A 24690-nucleotide genomic window follows, 5' to 3' on the forward strand; every position below is an offset into this window, starting at 1 on the left:
AAAATAAATTAGCTTTTTTGCTTTCTAGTGTGTAAACTTAGGGTCAGTCAACACCAGTAGCCAGTTAAAGTTCCAGTGGGAGAGCCCTGCTGGGAGATAACCATGTACGACACTCAAGGCACAGTTGAAAAGTTTTTATATTTGTTTTAACTCCTCATTGTCTCCAGATAACACAGTGTTCATGAGCCACGCAATTTGTAAGCAAACCACACAGGCATTAAGATCACAGAAGACATCTGTCTGAGAAGCTGAACATCTAATAAGCAGCAAGCAAAATGTCTTCCAAACACCCCATCAAACTTCCTTCTCTTGACTTCATTTATTTAATTTTCAGTAACGCCTTTAGACATCGTTTTATGTTACATTTGTTACAGCAAGCTTTTAGACTTCCTGCCAGCTGGCTATAGGCTCCACTGGACTGCTGCGGAGTATTCCATTAGCTATGATGGCTGAGTACAGCTTTATGACTATAACACAGCCATTCTAGCGACATATTGAAAAGTTCTTTTGGTTAGTCGAATAATTCAGACCAGCTTGTTTGCTTTCTGCAGTTAAGACTGGAGAACGCAGTGGCATAGCCAAGCTCTCAGCCCCACTTTCTTCCTGATGTAAGGAGCTTTTAGCGAAGATTTGCCTCCCTGTCCTTTCCACAAGCCTCAGTCCATTAGTTCTCTTTGTGGTTTGACCTTCTGAGTTCAGCTTTTTAATGGCCTCGGCTCTGAGTGAAAATGCTAAGGCGGTTAGAAATGAAAGATCTGCTCCGCTTAGTAGATGGACTTGAATATGCTTTTCGTCACACTGCTATGTTGGTCAGACTGTCCTATTATCTTTTACTTCAGACTTTTATCTCGTCCTGACGGACATTAAATATATAAAGTGGAATGACGCACATTAAACATATGTGAACTCAGATTCCTTTTAAAGTCACTTTAAAGCTGCTGGATGTAAGGTTTTTCCTTCTTTGAGCTGTGTCCCAAACCACATTCACAAAATAATATTTAAATAGCCATGACCGTATTGATCTATTGATCACTACTGAGTGTGCAGTTTCAGACATTGCCAAAGTACTTGAGACTCTTTACTTTCTCTCCACGATGCTTTCTATGTCTCTGAAGCTGATCACGAGCTAGCCGGCTAACTTTACCTAGCCAAAGTACAGTGCGAAGAATGTAGCTCTGGCATCTGCTCACTTTTGGTGTGTGTATTTTTATTATCCCATCTGTATTTTCTGTGTATTTTGTTAGCTGAATTCTTAAATGTTTCTTTCAGTTAACTGGGCATTGTTTGCCAAGTTGTTTGATACTATTTGCTAAATGTGAAGCTGGACAATGTTGTAATATAGGAGTGTGATGATGTATGACTTGTGTGGCTAAAAATATTGCCAGGGCTCAGGAACACCAGGTTTTATAGTAATTGTATTTTTTTTTTTTAATGTATTTATTTGCTTTTTTTTCAACTAGTCAATGGGAGGCAATTTTTCCTTCACTGAAAGTCACCACAGACTTCAAGTTTAATTAATGCAGAATCCAAGTGCAATCTGCGCAAAGAAGTGTATCCTTGTTTCTCTGTACTTGCATCAATACTAATGTTTTTTTTTTTTTTTTTTTTTTTTTTTTCTCCAAGCATTTATTCACACACATACATTACACACTGTCATTTTCTACTCCCTCATTCTTCACACAACATGTGTCCTTTCCAAACAAGCCCAAAATATCACAACGTGCCCTTTCTGGATTTATTTACTGAAGTATAGACTGACCTATTACACTAGGGGTGTGTGTTTTTTTTTTTTTTTTTTTTTAACCCCCAGTTTGTGTGTGTGTATTGCTTAGTATGTCTAGATCCTGCATCTTGTGTGTGTTTGTATAGGTGGTATAATTATATTTTCGCTCGTTCACCCATCCATCCCTTCCGGCTCCGGCAGTATTTTTATTTATTTATTTATTTATTTTACATTGGTGGCTGTTTGATTGAAAACACAGCACTGCAGATTACAGTTTACATCTTGCCGAGTTTACACTGCAAATCACACCGCCAGCATGGTGGCGAGGGACGTTGCTTAGCAACAGACCGAACTTGGAGATGTTTCTAAGAGTTCAGCAGGGTTTTGGAGGACTGTTTAGCGCACTGGCGCTTTTTAGACGTGAATAAACAAACAAGAAGTCGAACTTGTTAATGAAACTTTTTAGCTTCTGTCTAGTTGTTCTCAGTGGTGCTACTATCTGTTGCATCAGCACCATGGGCTGAATGTTATTGGGTTGATCTTTTGAGGGAAATTGCATTGTTATAGCACCTAGACATGTCGGAAGTTAAAAAATGAAATGCAGTACTAATGGCAGAATCCTGATAAACACAGGATAATCAGTGCAGGCAATAACATCTAACAAAATATATAAGGTAATAAAAACTAACACAACAAACATGAACCTTTTCCTTAATAGTTGTTTCTGTTATTAACACACGGTTGGAAATTATCTTTAAATTGCTAATATAGTCTCAGAAGAGGACAGGTTCCCTTTTGAGTCCAGTTCCTCTTGAGATTTCTTCCTCATGCCGTCTTCAGGGAGTTTTTTGGAGGCTGTGAGGTTGTGACTAGTGATGTACATGAGGCATATAACATTTGACATAATTATGTTTGTAGTGTTGTGTTTTTACCATGAAACACAGTCGATTTGTTTTAATATCAGCTAGCACCTGCACCTAAACATAACCATGGGTACCAAAACTTTAATCATAGTTAAAATCCAGAAAGTTTCGAGTGCAGACTTTGTTAGAATACAAGGTGTTACCTGTGGATGAATATCAAAAGACATTCTACGGAGCATATAGCGCCCTACAAATGCTCTACAACACTGTTATACCTTATGTAGTGAGCAAACATAGTGAATCTGAAGCCATATGAGAACTTAACAATGTTGTATTTTACCATAAGTAAGTAAAGTAAAACTGAGCTAAACATTCCCATGGTTAAATAAATAAACACAAATCTCAAACATTAAATTGCATGAAACAATTTTGATGTTTCTTCCGAAAGCCAGCCAAAAAGGACATTTGAAAAGAAAAACAAAGCCGCTACGCTCCTGAAGATGACTGTTTAGTAGAAAAGTGATAAGAGCCGGAGATGTTACGGCAATTTAGTTTTGGTCAAACAGTGATCTGCACGAGCTCCATCCACATTTCTTCTGGCAAGAAAGTAGCCAGTAGACCATAGAGCTTACTTAGCAGTGAACAAATGTTCAAATGTAGAGTCGTTCATAGTTGAGGTGGGCGATAGGACAAAAATACCATAACGCAATTCTCTGAGGCATTTCTACGATGCATGATATACAGTCAGGTCCATAAATATTGGGACAGTGACACAGTTTTGGTAATTTTGCCTCTGTACACCACCACAGTGGATTTGAAATGAAGCAGTCAAGATGTGACTGAAGCGTAGACTTTCAGCTTTAATTCAAGGGGTTTAACAAAAATATTGCATTAACCGTTTAGGAATTACAGCCATTTTTTACAGAGTTCCTCCATTTTCACAGGCTCAAAAGTAATGGGACAAACTAATATAATAATAAATATTAGGATTATTTTTATTACTTGGAGGTAAATCCTTTGCAGTCAATGACTACCTGAAGTCTGGACCCCATGGACATCACCAAATGCGGAGTTTCCTCCCTTGAGATGATTTGCCAGGTCTTTACTGCAGCCATCTTCAGTTGCTGCTTGTTTGTGGGTCTTTCTGACTTCAGATTTGTCTTCAGTAAGTGAAAAGCAGCTCAGTTGGGTTGAGGTCAGGTGACTGACTCGGCCATTTAAAAACATTTAATTTCCAAGCTCTTGGGCTGCTTTCACAGTATGTTTTGGGTTGTTATCCATCTGTACTGTGAAGCGCTGTCCTATCAGTTTTGCAGCATTTGACTGAATCTGAGCAGAAAGTATAGCTCTGTACACTTCAGAATTCATCCTGCTACTTCTATCAACAGTCACATCATCAATAAACCCCAGTGACCCAGTTCCATTGGCAGCCAAACATGCCCATGCCATAACACTTCCTCCACATGTTTGACGGATGATGTGGTATGCTTTGGATCATGAGCCCTTCCTTTCCTTCTCCATACTTTTCTCTTCCCATCATTCTGGTACAAGTTAATCTTGCATCAGAACTGGTCAGGCTTTTTTACAGGTTTTTTAGCAAAGTCTAATCTGGCCTTTGTGTTCTTGAGTGTTACCAGAGGTTTGCATCTTGAGGTAAACCGTCTGTATTTACATTCATGAAGGTGGCTCTTGATTGTAGACTTTGACAATGATAGGCCTACCTCCTCCAGAGTGTTCCTGACTTGGCTAGATGTTGTGAAGGGGTTGTTCTTCAATAAGAAAAGAATTCTGCAATCATCCACTTTAGTTGTTTTCTGTGGTCTCCCAGGCCTTTTGGTGTTGCTGAGCTCGCCAGTGCATTCCTTCTTTTTAGGAATGTACCAAATTGTTGATTTGGCCCTCCTAAAGTTTCTGCTATCTCTCTGATACGCCTGTTTTGGTTTTTCAGCCTAATGATGGCCTCCTTCACTTGCATCAACACCTCTCTGGACGGCATATTGAGAGTTCCCATGAACAGCTACCAAATGCAAATTCAACACTTGGAAACAGCTCCAGACCTTTTATCTCCTTAATTTGTCATGATATAAGGAGGAAACAGGCCACAGCTGGCCATGAAACTGCTTATCAGTCAATTGTCCCATTACTTTTGAGCCTGTGAAAATGGAGGAACTCTGTAAAAAATGGCTGTAATTCCTAAACGGTTAATGCAATATTTTTGTTAAACCCCTTGAATTAAAGCTGAAAGTCTACGCTTCAGTCACATCTTGACTGCTTCATTTCAAATCCACTGTGGTGGTGTACAGAGGCAAAATTACCAAAACTGTGTCACTGTCCCAATATTTATGGACCTGACTGTATATCCCAATATACAGTCTAGTACCAATTTCCTAGCAGTACAGTTAAAACAACTTTTGACATTAAGAAAGTACATTTTTTACAGTTGTTTTTTTTATAATTAAAATAACACTCAAAAGGAGAAAAAAACAACATTTTACAATTTAAATAAGGAAAGATTTAATGTACAAAATTTTAACATCACATCAGCTGCTTCCAGTTTATGAATTCCAATTAAAATGAATAATAATAATAAATAAAAAGATATTATGATATCCGAGAAAAGTATATTTGGACATAATTAATGATAATATCCATATCATCATATGCCCCTATATATATTGCATGTAGTACCCTGCGTACAGTATGTTCAACAGTGGCATTATGTTACACCCTGTGTAGTGAGCAAGTACTGTGAGGTGGAAGCCGTTTTGGAATTTGGTCTAACTTAAAGATGCAGTATTTTACCACAAGTAAGAAATGTAAAATTCAGCTAAATACCAGCGCAAAGAAAACATTACTGTGAATCTGAAACATTACATAGCATGATAAAAAAGACATTTGGAAAGAGAAATAAAGTTTAGCAGACGATCGCTACACTAGTGAAAAGTGCTGTACTGTTCGGTGGAAAAGTAAATCTAGCCAGAGATGTTATAATGATGGTTTTATTCTAACTAGCCAGGGGTGTGCAGTCGTTCTGGCTCCACCCACATTTCTCCTGATACTTGGGCAAGAAAGTAACCCGAGCTACGGGTGATTAGGTACAGTACGGCTGACTTGGCAGTGGAAACAATGTCAAAATGTGCATTCACGGTCAATTTACCGAACTGCTGTGGAAGAACTCTGTATTTCTTCTTGGGTCTAATGTAGCATTCTTAGAGAGGTAATGGACTGATTGTTATGTCTGACTTTCTTTGCTCTTTAACTTTTTTGTTGTTTGTGTATAGGCTGGAGAAGGAGCGTGCCCGGGTGAAGGCGCAGGCCCACGCAGACGCTCAGGCCCACGTGCAGGATGAGGTGAACAGAATCCTGGCCTCGGAGAGAGCGGCCGCTCTGGACAGCGTGCAGAGAGCCGTGGTCAGAGAGAGGGTCTCCGCCGAGGAGGAGCGACTCCGAACTAAGCTCTTAGTGAGTGACTAATCCACAGATCATACACTGACCTGTTCATTAGGCTGTTTTCACACTTGTGGGGTTTTTTGTTTCGGATATTGGTTATGAATGGTGAAACACTATTTCACATTCATCACAATTTCATTATTTTGTAAGTGGATGATTCTGTAACAATATCGGCTCACCAGTCATATCCAGTATGCAAATTTTTAGAGGATGGTGTACTTTTTGAGGCACAGAACCTGGGTCTGAGACTTTATGCAAACTGAGACTCGGATGCTGAACAAAAGCGAGTTCGTTTGCTAGCGGTTAACCAGCCAGCTAGTGATGCATTAACATTATAAGACAACACAGTTACAGAAGCACTGAACAATGCCGGTACTAAACTGAAATTTGTTCAACTTTTGGTGTCATCTTTGGACTCTTGAGTCTGATATTCAGATGTCACATTTTGCCCAAAGTGGCCTCTTCCCTGTTTGTAATAGTGTAATATTACATAGCTAATAGCATAGAATAAAAATGCAGGAAAATGTAGGGGTTTTTTTTCTTCCAAATTTGCATATCATGCATATGTAAAGCTCTTGGCATAATATTTGCGTGCTGATGCCAACAGTTTGGTTTGTCGGTCTAATCATGGTCATGTTATGCATTTAATGTCATATTTTCATGAGTGTAACACCAATTTTACACCAAATAAGCAATGCAGCTTGCACACATCAGGATGTCGAGCAGTTATTTCTGTGCTTCGTTGTGCTGGTTTAGTAAATGTGTAAACATGATGATATCTGTACTGACCGCCAGATTATTATAAATATGCATTACAGCTGTGTATGATCATTATAAAGTTCAAAATTTCATCAGTTAGAAATTTATTTTGTAGTGTAGCCAGGCAAACATACGATTTTCTTTGCGTGTCGTCTGCCACTAGTGTCTAGCGTTAAAAAAAGAAAGAAAAGAAATTAGCTTTGATTAACAATACAGCGGTTAATGGAATTATAAAGGTTAATAAATTAATAAAGGTTACTGCAATTTTAATAGTAATACAGAAATCTGTCCATTTTATTTATTTTATAAAATATTGCATAAATCTTTTTCATATACCTAGAACTGCTTAATAAATAACATCATAAACATCCTCATCTCTTTATACATAAAAAAGTAAAGTTCTTTTTGGTAGTTTCTGCAGTTACTGCTCAATGTTAGAGTATTTATGATGACGGTTAGCGGTTTAAGACGACACATTCACAGGTCATGTTGGTTTTTCGAATAATAACAGTGTTATATAATAAGTGAATTAGTACAGCTTTTAAAATACAGTCCTGCTTTAATCCCTAGGCTTACAATGTCATTTCTGCTGTACTGAAATCTTTATTATTCCAATTCTGCCATAAAACATTTATTTGTAATATAAATCCATTTCTAACCCAATTTTATGTTTTAGCTGGCTCATAAAACTGTAATTTGCTCCACGTTCAGGAGTGCTTTAGGGAAGAACGTAACCTTCAGCACACCTCCGCAAGTGAATGTGGCTAATTATGGACTGCAGTGAATAAGATGAAGTATAATTACAAATTATGAAGTAGCACAGATTGGCTCAGTGCTCCATCACGCTAGTGTAGCTTCAGGCGAGTAGCAGAGCGGCCGTAATGGGCGGGTCATGACCAGAACGGGGTGAAATGTCAGGGTCTCATTGGCCGACTGTGAGGTCTGATGGCAGATCAGGAGGTCTGATTGGTTATGTGCGACTGATACTGTGCGTGCGCATGTGCCCGCATGTGCATCTCACCCTGAATTTGTCTTAAGCGTTCTGTTAATGCAGGAAGTGGCGTACATATTTAAGCAATATCGCAAGAACAAGAGTGCGCTTATACTGAATATCAGCGCGGCTGTGATACAGCGTAAGCACGAGCCCGCAGGCTGAGTGCTGTAGCTAATCACAGTCGTGCAGATATTCAGTAAAACTGGCATATTGTGCGATATTGCTTTTATACAACAGTTCTATAAACACGAAATTAATATAGATGTGACATTTCAGACACAATATGGCCAAATGTTTATTTTTGCTCTGTTAGAGGAAATAAATCCTGAAATAGATCCAGCAAGGTCACTTTGTCATGTTTTTCTTTTAGTTTCTTTTTTTATTTAATGTTTTTTTTTTTTTTGTAATTTGTATTTTATGTGTTTTATTATTTTTTTAGGGGTCTGCGCACCAAAGGTGATTGTACGTTTTCTTAATTTACCTGTTTCAATACTCTTGTCTATTTTTAAGTCACTTTGTTACTGTTACTTTGGAGTGTGTTCACAGTGTAGACACTAAAAATCCCATCCACACTACATATACCTCATTTAATACATTTATTTTTTGGCCTTTATTATTAGCCTTGCTGTAGGATTTGTGAGCTTGATCATTAGTAGGTAACATGATGTCGGCTGTAACAGCTACTTGTGCTAGGAACTCAATACTGTAACGCGGGTTGTGGTGTGTCTTTGCACAGTCTGTTCAAAAATGACTGACGTATAGAAAGATATTTTTGAGAATGAAAGCCATAAAATCTGTGAAACTGTCAGTATTTATAACGTTGTTGTTATAAGGTGAAAGAGAGAGTGGCTGCGAGGAAGAGTTGTTGTACAGTGACCAGAAAAAAACGGAAATTCATATTAATCACTATTTTTGAAAACACCAGCAGTGAGGTAACCATCCGATCTTACACAGTGACAGCGTAACAACCCTAGTTTAGCATTTATCTATAAATACTGATTGAAATCAAAATGTTTTTTTTAATGACATGATTACTTAAACAGCGGTGTTTACCGTTCACTGATTACTTATAAGATTAGTTTTCTCCCCTAATGGCCTTTATGAGATTTGAGACCTCCATGGCCAAGTGGAAATTGATTTGCTCGTGAACCGCGCGTGAAAACAAACGTACGAGTCTAACAGATGTGCCGTGTTCCTGACTCTGGAGAGCTTCCTTCCTACAAACAGGTGCATAAAAATATGCTACATGTTTTCTTTGTTTGTGTTTTTTTTAATAGAAGAATGAGGCTGATGAAGCTTGAAGATAATCAATAAACATCTGTGTTAATCTAACAAAGAACACACACAGAGACGTGTGGTATCATTTTATTTGCGGTATATTGCACTTTGTAAACACATTCCTGAGACAAGCGCTTCCTGTATTGGTTGTGACAGGCCGATTATTTTGAACACTGCATGCCCCGGAGTGTGTGAGCTGTTTACAAAGCTGCAGTATTGATTATATCGCTCATTTCACACATTGTTCCAGCTCCGTAATATCAAATTGAATTGTTTGGATTAGGATGCTGTGATACTATAATTCCTGTCTGCAGGAGTGTGAGTGTGTGTGTGTGTGTGTGTGTGTGTGTGTGTGTGTGTACGTGCTTGTGTGTGTGTGTGTGTGTGTGTTTCCAGATGAACAGCTTTGTGAATTTCTGAATCACACACTCCTTCACAAAAGCATCTATACAGCATTGGTACTATCTGCACAAATTATGTTTTGCTAATTTAGATGTCACCCTGTTGTTGTTTTTTTGTTCACTCTTATAAAATTTCTAATATTCATTATTTTCATGCCTATTCATTCGCTGAGTGTGATTGTTGGATGGCTTAATGATGTCTCAAAGAGAACTGAGAACTGTTTGCTTATGCTTTCCTCTATAAGAGCTTATGTTTCAGTTTCACTTAGAAGTCTTAGTAGCTTCTCTTCACTTTCTCCTTCGCGTCGTACTCAGTAAATGTGACAGTCGTGTTGCTATGAGCAGTAAAGTTCTCATTCTCATAATAACTCAGTAACACTGCGGAAACGGATCACTGCAGCAGATAATTACATCCTCAAAGTCGTGAATATTTGGGTCATGTCTCAAACCAAGGGTGGACAAATTGGTACTATTTGTGTCTGCGCTAATAGTTTTCTATTTGTAGTTCCCTGGCAGACAGGTAAGAAAAAAATTCCTACTCCACAGCAGAGTTTTAATTGAGTGTGTTTATAATTTAGTCTGAATCCAACCACCTGCTGCACTACACGCATCAACCAAGACGTGAACAGTAGAACAGTTTTATTACGTGGATTTAGTGTGCAAGGACAGTCAGTCTTTTCAGAAGGTCGTTACGCAGGAATGGGCAGATTTGAAAAAAATCAAGCGTCAAAGCCGTCATGTAACTCTCCTGCTCTGGGTGACAGTCATCTTCTTGTTTTAAACGTTTCAGGAGGAAAATAAAAGACGCTAACCAGACTTTTATGTGAAATGTGAGGACAGAACAGCACAGCTAACATCGGTTAAAGACTTGCTGAGTTTTTGTTGAGGAACCAAATACAATGCTTTGTTAGAAGATAATGATATTTTACTTGTTCAGTTCTGTATTAGTGCACTTTTTTTTTTGCTTGGTCTAATAGGTTCCCAGGCAACCGAACTAAGAGACTGGGCAAGGGACTTCAAAACATCAGTGCTGCATTAAATAGTATTAATGTACACCAATAGTGTCATAGCTATTTAGGTGTCCTACTTAGTGTTGAGTATAGAGGTTGAGGCAGAGCCCTGACTTTTTATTGGATAAAGTCATAGCATTTCTCACTCTGAAATCCTCACATCCTACCTCCGGCATCTTAAAGTACAGTCCAAATTAAAGTGAAGGCTTCCCTGCAACTGCATCTACAGGACAGTGAGTTCATTACTGCTGCACACGTGTTTATGATGCTGATTAAGTGCATGGCTCATGTTTTCAAGGCCATATACATAAAAGCTTAGCATTCATATATCCTTATTGCAAAAAAAAAAAAAAAAAAAGATTTATGCACGGACATGTTTAGTTGGTTTTTAATGAACGGAACAGCAGCGTACAGGAGCGCGGTATAAGATGCCGATCGATATATCTTAGCCTCATATCACAGAATGATGTTGGCTGTAGCACGCTTGTAATTGGAAATTGAAATGAGCTTAAATCGCCTCTAAAACATCAATAAGTGCTTGAAAGTTCTTGCCGGCGGTAATGTGCAGTTCTGCTGTACTCAGCACGCCTTGAGTAGATAGACCTTTCAAAGATGATTTGCTTCATTCTTTGTCCAATCAGGCCGGACTCTTCGGCGTGCGTGCCTTGCTCCATCTTGACTTGTCAGCTACGTGGGTCAGTGGTTGTATTTAGGCTTGAGGGTTTAAGGAGTTTAATCCATGAATAAACAAACTGTTTAATGTATGAAGTGGGGGATTACACAGTAAAAAAAGGGTACTAAACTATAGCATTCCTTGTTGCTGGAGTGGTACCATCAGTGGTACTTTTTGTACCGTTAGGATCTATCTTTTACTTAGAAAGGTGCATGTAGTCCATTGGATCGTCCGTTTATGTACCATTAATCATTATAGGCTTACTGTATCCAATTTTCTGCTCCAGGTGAAATGTACATAAAGGTTGAAAAGGAAAGGTACAGAGTAGTACCCTTCTTCTGGTGAGAGTACACTACGTATTAGCACAACACTTACAGTCAAGTGCAAAAGTTTGTCAGTCAAGTGCAAAAGTGCAGGAGATTTTGTTAGATTTCCCAGAAGTTCCTTCATTATCACACTGCAAGTAACAAAAAGAATAAGTAAGATATTTTAAAAAATAAGTGAAAAATTACAATGACATCTTTTCAAAAAATTTCAGTGTGATAGGAATATTCTCTATGAACTTCTGTGCCCCCTGTTTGCCGTTATAATGGTCAGTGAAACTTCTGAATTGTCTAATCTCAGTTTAATTTTCCCCTTCTTGATAGTATCAAAAAAAATTTGGATCGGATGAGTATTGGCAGATACTCAAGGTTTCATTATCGGTATTGGAGAAGAAAAAGTGATATCATGTCATTCATTGTTAATACTCAATGATTTATTAATACTAAATAGGTTATTCATTTCAGTATCTGTATCGACAAGCACCAAAAAAAAAACGTACTCTTACTCGAGCTAGAAATTAGTTTTTGATTCATTATTATTATAACGTTTAACTTGACTTTTATCCCTATTCAGTAACCACGGGGGTGTAAACTTTTGCACTCTTAATTTTTAAAACAGTCACTTTTCGGTTGAAGCTTTTAGCCTGTGTGTTTCCTACAAATTGATAAAAATATCACTTTATATATGATATAATATTCTTCTCTTTAGTTGACTTGATTGAAGGGGACAAATCTGACATTCATGCTATAATTGATCTGATGTGTTTTGATGTATTGTCACGTTTGGAATTGTTTCTTTTTAAGCACCAGAAACAAAAAGATAAATATTTCGTCTGCTCTGTGTGTATATCAATGTAAGAGAGTGCAAGAGAGAGAGAGTTTATTTTTTATTTTTCCCCCTTCACATCCCAGGAGATATCGATCGTCCCCTCATCAGGATTCTGGTCCAGCTTTGGCCTGTCGTCTCTCCGTGTCACCTGCAATAGAATCTGTGCTCGTGACTGCTCCGCTGCATTCGCACAGAATTGCCGCAATGTGCCAAAATTAGCCACGCCAATTACCTGGACCAAATCTGCTGCACTCCTGATGGCATGAGTCAGTTGCTGCTCTTCAGTTCAGATATTCAGGGGTTCTCCTTCTCCTCCCAGCACACGTTCTTCTGTCAGGATTCCAAGCTTATAGCTCTGCTGGTTATAGCACCGTTGTGGTCCTCTCTCTTAACAGCGTGTATACGGTGTAAAATACATCATTGAGGTGGTAGTGTGCTTTTGTGAAATGCTTAATTTGTTGGTTTAGTTTATGATTTTCCTTTCACTATAAAAACACACTATATATTAATTTAACTGTAAGTAGTTGGGAAGCGTCCATATTTATGAAAAGCTGATATTCAAGAGTATTTTGTTGATACTAATACTGATACCAAGATGTGTAATCTACTTAGTATAAATCACTCAGGGACGTCACAGAACTTTTTATATAGTTCTGTTTATATTAAAGCACACGTGTGTTCCTGCATTTAAGCTACTAGACCCTTTAGCTAGTTCGTTTTAAATGCTAGCTATGTTAGATACCTTGGATCGAGTAGAGAAGAGCAAGGTTTTTTTTTTTTCTTCAAAGTGCTGTTATTTTCACTCACCTAACGTTGTCTGTGGACATTTTTCTCTATCCTAGCATGCTAGTGATGAACTTCTCATGCTGAGTTTTATGTTTAAGATGTTTTATCAGGTGGCTTGTATTGTAGGAAGCTGCTGTAGTTCCCCCTCTGGATATTTTTGCAGAATTTGCAGTCTGGTTTGCTTCAAACGCCATTATTAATGAGCAGACTGAAATACGCTGCTGTCATTTCGTGTCGCATATTCATTAGCGTGACAGTGTACCATAGGCTTACGTCACATAGTGTCACCTGGAATTTTTGACATAAACAAGTTTAATCAGTACTAGTATTGACCTTGATGATCTCAAATTATTGTTATAATTAATATTTAATTGTTTAAAAAGTCATGTGCTCTGCATCGGCACACTCGATGACTCGGTATCGGTTTATTGTGACTTGTTCTCCTTATTCCTAACAATTCACCGTGTTGTATTTTAAGCCAGTGTCACGGTAAATGTGTGAATCATTCAAACTGAGAAGCGGAGAGAATTTTTCCTCCATGCTTGTAGTAACTAAAACGCTTCTTGCCCCATCTCATACAGAGGTCTGTCTCAGTGGTTGAGCTTCGAAAGGTAAGCAGCAAACGGGATCAAATTTGAGTTTGATTGAACTTTAATTACAGCTGCAAGGCGTAAAATCCAAAGTGGGACAACTCGCTCTCTCTCTCGCTCTGTATAGGAAAATGGTGGTGAAGTGATTTTGTCTCACATCATCTGTATGCAGCTGACTAACAGTGGTTTGCCAGTTAAACATGCCTTAACTAACTCACTGCGTTGCGAGGATGTTGTAAATTTAAATGTGAAATGTACTTGTAGTGTCGAATACTATTCCAATAATGCCTTGAATAAATTTTTTAAATTGTAATTTTACCTTAAATGCCTCTTTCTGTTAATTACAAGGGTTGTAATAAAGTTAACTCAGAACAAATCATTTTGAAAATACGTCAGAAAGCTGTGCTATATTTATTGCACACACATTACCATTTCTGGCCATTAATGACGACATTAAGTTTGCGATTCTTTCATTTCACCGAGTTGGGACTTTTCGGTGAACTTTTCTGCAAGTATTAGCAGGCCAACTGTTCATAAAGCATATCATCCTTTGATTGTGGTGCTTGTTACCTTTGTATAGAATACAGATGCCGTCTTAATGATATATTTCAGACTTTTTATTCTTTCCCGTCTCCACCTTTTGTATATGTGGCCAGACTGTTGCTCACACAATAAGATGTATTTAGCATGAATGACTGTAATGAGGTATTTTGTTTCTCCAGTTCTTGTTTTCGAGCATGCTCTCCAATCAAGGGTCTTTCTTCAGCCATTGTCTCGTTACTGAATGTAAATGGGATGCCTGTGATTAGATTATATGTGAATATCTTTACAAATCCTATAAAGTTCCTTAAAGTTATCCTATAACAAACCAGTTGGCAAGTGTGCAGATTTTGGAACAAGTCTGATAGCGTTTTGAATTTCAGTGACTCAGGCCTTCCAGCAAAGATTGCCTCGCCAATCAATCATAAAGCACATTATTTTATTCAGACACAGCACACTCCCTGGAGCAAACGTTTCAATCAAGCAGCAAGTCATCAATCTCCTGCCCCAGTGTCGAGAGAGACTTGCTTGATGGCCGGGGGATTGTGATTTGTTGAGACAATAGAACTTTTAACCACCACACCCTTCTGTCCTTTCTGTCTGTTTTTGGAAATAAATCTCAAATAGTTTGGGTAGTCCCTCTCCGAACAGTCCTACAGGTTGCACAAAGAAACTGGGGTCTGCTGGTGATGGTGCTTGGCCCCCTACTCTTCTCTCGGTGCACGACCCTTCTAGATTCAACCATCCACTTGGATAAAAAAAAAAATACCAGCTTCAGCTTAACCTCTCACAGACTGTGGTTCTTTTTGTCTTATCAAGATAATCTTCTCACCAGTATCACCTGTGTGAGTTCTAGTCCAGCACCTTACAGGAACTCTTTCGGTGTTGAAGCCAAGTTGTTAAAAACATAAAACAATAAAATATACACTATGTGGCCAAATGTATGTGGACACCTGACCATTGAACACCCCATTCCCCCCATTCCCCCATTCCACTCTTCTGGGAAGGCTTTCCACTAGATGTTGGAGCGTGGCTGTGGGGATTTTTGTTCATTCAGCTACAAGAGCATTAGTGAGGTCAGACACTGTTGTTGGGTGAGGAGGTCTGGGGTGCAGTCGGTGTTCCAGTTCATCCCAAAGGTGTTCAGTGGGGTTGAGGTCAGCGCTCTGTGCCATGTCACACCATGTCTTCATGGAGCTGGCTTTGTGCACAGGGGCATTGTCATGCTGGAACAGGTTTGAGCCTCTTAGTTCCAGTGAAGGGAAACTGTAATGCTACAGCATACAAAGACTTTCTATACAGTTGTGTGCTTCCAACTTTGTGGCAAAGTTTGTGAGTCCCACCCATGTACACAAAACTCCGCCCCCAAAACCTATAGGGGTTCAAGTAGAGTTAGCATGCTAACTAGAGTTGGCATTAGCAAGGACACTAATGACATCACTGTGAAGCACACTGGATATTCACCTGATAGGCCATTCAGCTGCCTGAAAGCCAAGTTACAACTCTATAAACACACATAACTCTGCTCATAATGATTGATGAGAAATGCAAAAAAAAGTCACTGTCCTTTTTTTATATTGTAATGGGAAAAAATGTATATACTTGATTCATTATGGAAAGCTGACCAAACAATTCAAAGCTTAATACAGCTTGCGTTTATAGACCTGTCCAGGGGCAACACCGCTAGTTCTGTGTTCAGCTTCATCCCCATCACCAGTAATAAATTATTCTATCTTGGAAAGCACTGCCGGTGAGGTTTTTTTCGAAAAAAAGTTTTTTTTTTTTTGTGTTGTTTTTCTTCTTCCCCCTCACAGGAGAGATACCTGGCTGCACCGGGTGCTTGCTGATTTGAGAGTGAGATGGGGGTGGAGTGACTGAGTATTTATAAAATGACTGACAAGAGGCCAATCCAAACATAAACAAGCATTCTGGACTGGAAGGCATCTTTCTGAACAGGTTTTTCTCAGCCTCGTATTACAGTTGTGCTGAGGCCATGGCTTAGACCATGACATTTTATCATTTATACATATTTTTCCATGTTATTTGTGCTAGTACGAGACAAAAATGTCTATTGTAGTCAGAGAACACTCTTTAGTGTGTTCTTGTGGGAAATTATTGAGTTCAAGTTATTAAGTTCTGCATACATATTATAATAAAAATCAAAGGAAGCTGTTTGCATTTAGATCAGGTGTATGTAGTCATTTATACAGAGATCGCCTATCCTGTGTGAATCGATCATTATTACTACAGACGTCCTCCTGCAACATAACAGACATGTTCGGAATCCTGTCTGAATATTACGTAATAAAAAAGTGGGATATGTTTGGCTTTTTCTTATTTTGTAAATCAATGGAGCAGCAGTAATTTCTTGCTTGCTTTGCTGAAGGTTCAATTAAAACTCTGCTCTAATATTTACCTTTTGATGAGTGTATAATGTATATTTATGTATGTAAAATGGAGTGTAAACCATTAATCCAGTGTATTGACTGCTAATGGTGTATTCAGGGTCGGTTGTAGAACCCTTACCTCTCACCCCTACCTGTAATCCAGGTTTCAGGTTCTACAATAAGCTCTTCCTATTAGCCACTCTGGATGTTTTTATTTGATGCTTGGATGGCCCAGAGACACCACTCCAGCTAAGCTTACACATTTCAAGAGTGCAACCTCTCAACGCTTTTCCCTTTCCTCCTCCTCGCCTCCTCAGAAAGTTCCAGCAATAACAAATCCGCAGGTTAAAAATGCTGTTACGTTTTAGATACAGACGACTGCTCCTGACTGATAATACACCGCCATTTTAATTTCCCTGCTTCTAAAGAGGACTTGCTGGGGTTTGAATTGTGCTATTTGTAGGAAGGAGTCTGTTTTTTATTCTCCTTCACTCCAAGGTTGGCTGTAAATATGCCCTTAGTCTTAAGTAAACAGCAAGCTTTCAAATAAAAATCCACAGGGCAAAAGAGGTACGCTGGTAAACATGGCAGCTTTGACCTTCTCTAGCCTGTCAGTCAAACATGGATGGTCAAAAGGTTCTTCTGACCAGAGATAAAGACGGATTTTTTGAGAGCATAGAGAGCTCTATGGGTTTTATCTTTTCTGAGACCCTAGCCCACCCCCCCCAATTGGTGATCGGTCCAGATATCATGTGTTGCTTATAATCACTACACAGAGGAGCGGTTTCGTTTCTCATTTCCTTCATTTGCTTGCTTTAACAATTTTTTTTTTTTTAAGCGGAAACTCCTCATACCATCTCCTTCCTCATCTCTTATCCATTTTCATTTTGCAAAATAAATCTCCTCTTTCTGCTGTTTTAATTCGTATCTCTTTCACTATGTCCATTACTGTACTTTATTTTTTCTTGGTTTGATGTGAAGACATCAGCTTGGCTCACAGCCCAAAACCACCCCCCAAAATCTTCCCACGAGCTGTGTGGGCATGACCTAGAAATGCTCTTTTCTTTTCTCTCTTTCCTTTTGTTCATTTTCTTTTTTTTCCTCTTCTTTTCTCCTTCTCTTCTCTTTTTGCTCTTTTCCACTCTTGTCTTCTCTCTTCTCTTTCTTTTATTTACTTTCTTTTTTCTCTTCTCTTGTCTGATAATCTCTTCTCTTGTATTCTCTTGTATTCTCTTCTCTTCTTGTCTTCTCTCATATTCTCTTCTTTTCTCTCCTTTTCTCCTGATATCTATTTTTTTGTAGTTGGAAGAATTTACTTCTTCTTGGACTGAGAATTTGAGCAAAATCATACCTTTAATTAGATTTACTCAAAGAAAGACATTCTTTCAAAAGTTTACCAAGGGTGCCAATAATTCTGAAGCTGACTGTAGCTAGTTAGGGTTGATTCTAATTTTTATTCTATTCAAATGCTATTTTCTAATAATGACCAGACGATGATCATGTGTGGTTTGGAGATGTGAAAGGAACGGTCTTTCCCCTACTGATCCGACTCACCTGCAGCTGATTTGTGTGAAAGACAGATGCTGTCATGCCCACGATATTCTCCACGGTGAGCTCACTCCCGTCACAGCTCTCTCGCTCCTCGTCTCTGTTGAGCGATGCCGGTGTTCTGCTTGGACTGGATCTGGCCCTAATTGGCTGCCGCTCTGGTTGGCACTAGTGCCCGCTGCTCACCCTGGCAGCTAATTGGCTCCGTCGGCCGCTCGTTCACTGAGCTACGGCCAGTCAGGATTGATGGATGGGGGCGAGTGTCAGGAAAGCTGCTTTCTGACACAGATGCTTGTAAAGTCAATTCCCAGGCCAAGAAGCAGGAGGGTGGGCTTGGGTTGGAAAAGTTTTGCCTTCGACACGGCTCCGCTTTTAGAGTTTGACTGAGAAATTGAAATTGGTGGCCATGGTCCTGCACTACCGTGAGCTGTAATTAATTAATATGCCGTGTTTGTGTTTGAGGCTGGTAGAACGGAGGCAACTCTCTCACTGGGGTTAAGACTACAGATGCATCGATAACAAGACTGCTATCAGGTCCAGTACCATGCTCATTTACTCATCATCGAAAAAAAAAAATATACTGACTTCCCATGCTGACATCTGAGACACAACTCACAGCAATTAGAAAAAAATTCTGAAAAAATATTATCCCTAATTAAGACAAAAATAGGTAGAAATTGGTAGGGCTAGAGAAGAGATAAAGCATATTATTCTCTAATAAACAAAGAAAGGTTCTGTGATTGTTTAGTGGTAAATGTACATAAATCCGCTAACAAGCGTTAAGCAATTAATTAAAGCAAACACATTTAAGGAAAGTTAGAGAAATCACCAAGCATGGTCTCATTTGTGTAACGCTAACAAACCCCTTATAACTTTCCCTTTATTACTACCGAGCTTCATTCTTGTTTTTCTGAATTATTCCTTAATGTACACATGTTTACACCGCTCTCTTTATGAGCTGCTAATCCCGGGCATTTGAGTCTTCTATAAACACGTCGGCCGAGCAACACTTGTGTGGGACGTAGCGTTTCAGTCCTAGCATCTCTGTTAATAATAGACAACTCCGGCTTGTTTGTTTGCTAAGCTGAAAATCCCTGCGCAAATTAAAACAATTAGCTGTCTCCACAGTGGAGCAGAGAGAACGCCGATAATTGCTGAGAATGTGGTGAGAGCAGCTTTTCTCTCTCTTAATGAGAAGGCCCAGTAGTTCAAGTAGCAAGCAAAGGAGGTGATTGGCAGCCATCTTAAACACCTCATGGAGTTCTCACACAAGGTTGTGTGTTTTTTCACCGTGGTTTGAGAGACACTTTGAGAGGTTTTGGATAAATGTACATGAATGTAGTGGGTTTTTTGTCTTTCATGTCTGATTTTTCCCAAATAATTATATTAAGATAAATTAAAATCCTCAAAGCCGAAGTTCTGTAAATTAACCGGGCTAACGTTCTTCCTCTGGTTTGCTTTCTGTCAACTTTTCAAAAACGTTACAAACAGACAGCTTGTGGGTGTAATAATACCCGATTGCCATCTGGATACCTTTCTCTACTTTCTGCATCGGTTAGCAGCAGGGACGGCTGTGTAGGAAATAAGAAGAGACCTACAACACATTTCCTTTCACACCGAGTTTCCTGTAACTGTGGAGATGAGACTCTTGTTTAACTCCTATTTCAGTAGAGAAAATATAGCAGTGGGCGGCATGGTCAAACATTTATTTAACAGTACCCTTTAAAATTCTCGCAGTAATGGCAGATTGGGAAAAAGAAAATCTCGGATGCTGCTGTGGCTGAATTCTGACAAATAGCCAAAAATGGTCAAAATTGTTTTTCTGCTCCTGAAAAATGCTGAAAACTTGAAAGATGTTTTGCTTTTATAATATCTCATCCAGAGGCTTTAGCCTTTTGAAGGCCCTCAAGAGCCTCATCACCATCTTCTTCACTCCACTGATCTCTGTTCACACTAACATCAGTGCAGAAATAATCACTGAGTCATTCACTCACTTGCGCCCTGGGGACTAAATTTCCTATTTTTGACATGCGTCTTTACAGTGTGTCTAAGCACTCTTCTCTGTTTTGATGATGATGAGAATGCGCAGGAGCACCGCAGGCGTATTGACAGCAGCTATCTGAGGAAATCACACTTATCTAGTGATGGTTTTAGTCATCTTTAAACAGACCGACTGTTTTTACTGCAGCGTTTGTTAAACCGGCTCCTTACATGATGTGATGTTTGCAGGCAGAGGTCAAGGCAGGGTTAGAGAGTGAAAAAACCAAATAAAAAACATTTATCATTTTAGACAAATATAATGCATGTTTTCCTAATGTACTTACACTATGCTGAAAGTTGAGACATGGGCCCGAGTCATCTCATTTGCCCAGGGTTTTTGTTGCCTATTAGTAATGGGCAAATAAATAAAATGAAATAAATTAAAATAAAACCACATGGAAAAAAGGTGTCTTATAATATAGCACACCTGACAGCCCTGAAGAATCATTAAGAATCTGCTGCTCAAACTGTCTGAACACATCTGAGTTCTGACTGTGACAAAGCAAACACAGTTTTTAATCCCTGTCCAATTATTAGCAATGTTAGCATTACCGTTACTTGTAAAGTGTAAACATGTAGCACTTTGTTGTAGGCTTATTTAATCTCCTCTTCATAAAGTGCTGTATTTGACCGTTTTCTGTCAAAAAAACATTCTTCATTTACGTTGATGCCGCAGCAGTGCATCTTTCAAGCACCGTGAATACACGAGTCAAAACATTACTAGTGTAATGCTGCGTTCATGACCAAGTGGGAACTGGGATGTTTCTGAACTGAAAAGATTCTTTCCATAAGCGCCAACTTCTCTGAGTGATTTTCTGAGCTTCAACATGGCAGCTCTCATAGTGCAAAGTAAGAAGAACAACAACAAAAAAATAAAATAACTGTGTGATTTAAGGTTTTTAAGCAGTCTTTTAAGTTTCTGGTTATCTTTCAAATTGCTAAATACTGGGTGATACTTGAAACTTGATCATTAAAATGTTCATCTTAAAATGTTAATGTTAATCTCTCTGCAAGAGTTTTATTTATTTATTTATTTTACCAATCTGTCCTTTCATTTTTGTTGTTATTAACAATGAATTAATCACATCCACTTTAAAAATAAATTAAGCACAATAGCAATATATAGCTTAAATTGTTTTTAATTTTTTAAATTTTTCTTTTTTTCTTTTTTTTTTTTTGTCCTAATCTCAAGTTACATAAACTGCAATGTTGTAATATAGACTAATAAAAAACAGTGGGACAAAACAATACAACATAATCACTTAAAACTAATCACTGAGCACTAATCACATAAACACTAATCACTGAGCACTTCTCCTTCTGATCTTGGCCGTATATATTGTGTAAAGGCTTTTTGTGAGTTTTTTATGCTCACCCAGCAGCCAGACAAGCGCCAGCTTACAGTGAGCATTCATTTTATTTCCGGATTCAGACGGCTGAGTTCGAGTGAACACTCTAATGTAGGAAGTGGAAGCTTCTGAGTTGAGTACCAACGAAGCTGAAGATGTGAGGGAAGTGGGCGGGGCTTCCAGAGAGGGTCAGTTAATATGAGCGAGTTCAAAACACCTGCACAGCTGTCGAGTGGATTATCTGCAGTTATTCTTATTATATAAAAATACGGCTTCTTTGGTGTATTTTGAGTACGTTCCAGCATACTTGGATTTTAAAATACGATCATAGACATAAATATTGTTCTTTTTTTTGGTATTTTCCATTTTATCATTACCCAGCACTAGCTCTGTTTTAACCATTGAGCCACTAATTCCACATCCATTTTCTTTTTCTCTGTTTTGTCTCCATTCTCTCTCCCTCTCCCTCTCTCTCTCTCTCTCTCTCTCTCGCTCTGTCACACACACAAACACACTTGCTCTTTTGTTCTTTTATTCTCTTGGGAGGAGACTTTATCCTAAAGGCAGCAGTCTCGCTTCGGTGTGTGTCCTCTGAAGCCACAGACCTCTTCTTTGGATCTTCTTTTTTTTTTTTTTTTGTTTAGTTTTTGTTTTTTGTTTTTTTTTTCCTCTCACATCTCTCAGGTCTCTCAGATCTCTCAGATCGCGCCTCCCAGCTCAGAAGCTGCAGTGTGTGTGAAAGTGACGTACGATTAGATTTCCCCGCAGGTTTCTCCCCACCGGCCTCGGCAAAGATAACTTTGTACCGCAAAGTGCTTTATCAATCAGTTAATACCTCAGGCCAGTGTTCAGTCGATTTATCAATCCGGCCGATCTAAATGCTTATCTCATCCGAGCTGTAGTGTTGCCCAGTGACTGATGGAGGCAGCAGAAACGCCGTTCTCTGCTCTCACGCCGCTGGGAGCACACCACCAAACACGGAAAAGGAAGAATTTATCATTGTTTTTAAGAGAAGCTAGAATTTAATGTGTGTCTGAGAAATTCTGTACAGAATGTACAAGAAGCAGAGAACATGATTGGTTAAAATAAATAAATAAATAAAAGTACAGAATTTGAAACCATGTAAATATAAAGTGTGGAAATTATCCAGTCAGATATATCACATTTAATATTTTCCATTTCTTTTATAATTAATGAATCTAAAAATTTGAAATTAAATTAAAAAAATGATGAAGCTTAGAGTTATGACCTTCTTCATCGAGCTTTCATTTTATTTGTGAAATGTCACATAATTTTGTGAAAAATAACCTCAACGCATTTTAGCTATGTTGAGGGAAATCGAGACTTTTTGCTTGAAACATGAAAAAAAAAAACCTTAAGTGGAACTGAGATCTGTTTCAGCTATGAACTATTTGTTGTATTTGCAGATAATTACATTTATTTAACAATTGTCTTCTCTGTAGTTAAATGTTAAAGATCTTCTATCATATTGATTTCAGGTATTTTTGTATTTTATATTCTGTATCACACAGTGACTTGGTCAAATGGCAAATCTTTGGGATGTAGATAAAGTCTGTGTAGAGTTTCTCATGTCCTCCTTGCATCCATGCGGGTTCCCTCAGGGTTCTCCGGTTTCCTCCGGTATGGTATATAAACTGATTTTGACATTATCTATAAGTAGAACAAAGAATCTGATTGATGGTTGATGGACAAAACAGTAGGGGTGTGCGCGCGCGTGTGTGTGTGTGTGTGTGTGTGTGTGTGTGTGTGTTTGTGAGATTGAGACCCCACTTCTTTAATAATGAAGGACAGTCTTTATGGATTACTGCTAATTTGATCTGTATTCACACTCACAGTTCATTATTTTTTGGAGGACATGTGCTCCGAACACTTGGGACGTACCTCTGCCCCTAACGCCTCCACGAGATTGACCTTTCACCTTTGTGCAGCATCCCTCCCCATTACCCAGTGACCCTTTCTGTCATTGTTGGATAATTCTGACTTCCCTGCACTGCAGGTTTGCGGTTCAGACCCCTTCCTCTTGTGTATTTTTGCTTTTATGATTATTTCCACACACTGTTTTCATCATGTCTCGAACATATACCAGTATTCCGTTCCTTCCTGAAATTTTTGTATTTTTTTCTCCATATCCCATCTCCATATTCCTGTTGCATTGACCTTCCCTGAACTGTAAAACTCCCAACACACACGCACACAACAACAACAACAACAACAACTCCTCCTCACACATACAACCTTCCACTGATATATTCTACCTTCTTAGGGCAGAATAGCAGTGACCTGGCCTTTGACCTTTGCCCTATGCCTGCTGGACAAGCCTGTACTTAGTTGTTGTGGGTTTGTTATGCTAACATGGTTGCTAGTGATGGATGCAAGTAACTTTGACCTTGGGTTGCCATGGTTACTGGGCACACATGACAGAAAAACACGATTGAAACTGGTTAAATCTGCTTCGGTGTGATTTTATGGAGCGAGGTTTTATTCAGGTTATACAGCCCCTAACTTTTTCATGGAATACGACGTGCCTAAAACACTTTAAACCCAAATGATAAGTTCAGATAATACATTCGTGCTGGAAAATTTTGGCCAGTTTGTCAGATATTTGTAGAATATTTTCATCATGAAGCTTCACTCAGCAACCCCATCAGATTTTCTTTTATTTATGTATGTATGTATTTATTTGGCTACTTAGTTAGTTAGTTAGGTATTTTGCTGATGTGCGGGAAATGTCGCGTGACATTATTCCTTTTTTCAAAGATGTTTATTCTACATAGCGCTGTTGTTTTCTCGAATCTGATTGGTCAGATGTTGTTGATTAATTTTCTGTAACATCAGCTCTAACGGTAGTTCCTGTTATAAATCACAGTTTTATATTAATGCACTCTTTCTAATATGTTATTGTTTCCATAGTAACAGCTCATTCGCAGAGATTATTACAAAGAAAGCGATCTTACCTTTTACAAGTTTTCTCTATGGTATGGAGATGTTTATTTAGCATTTATGGAAGGAGTCTCCAGCGCCAGCGCTTTGAAACACTCTAAGTTTTCCGCCACGGGAAAGTGTTAGACTTGCTATCATCATGCTAGTGGAATGATTTTGCTAGTCAACACTGAGATTTTTCTGCAC

General features: G+C 38.7%; 1 protein-coding gene across 3 annotated transcripts in view; it reads left to right on the plus strand.

Moving 5' to 3' along the window:
* The window catches only part of chchd3a (coiled-coil-helix-coiled-coil-helix domain containing 3a), an 89065-nt gene that overhangs the window by 31346 nt on the left and 33029 nt on the right, over positions 1 to 24690 (plus strand). For all 3 annotated transcript variants that reach the window (XM_026923295.3, XM_026923296.3, XM_026923297.3), the window contains one exon: positions 5868 to 6048. In XM_026923295.3, the coding sequence (XP_026779096.3) occupies positions 5868 to 6048 (181 nt within the window). The remainder of the gene's footprint in view (positions 1 to 5867; positions 6049 to 24690) is intronic.

Source organism: Pangasianodon hypophthalmus, chromosome 18 (assembly GCF_027358585.1).
Source record: "Pangasianodon hypophthalmus isolate fPanHyp1 chromosome 18, fPanHyp1.pri, whole genome shotgun sequence".
NCBI classification, from domain to species: Eukaryota; Metazoa; Chordata; class Actinopteri; order Siluriformes; family Pangasiidae; genus Pangasianodon; species Pangasianodon hypophthalmus.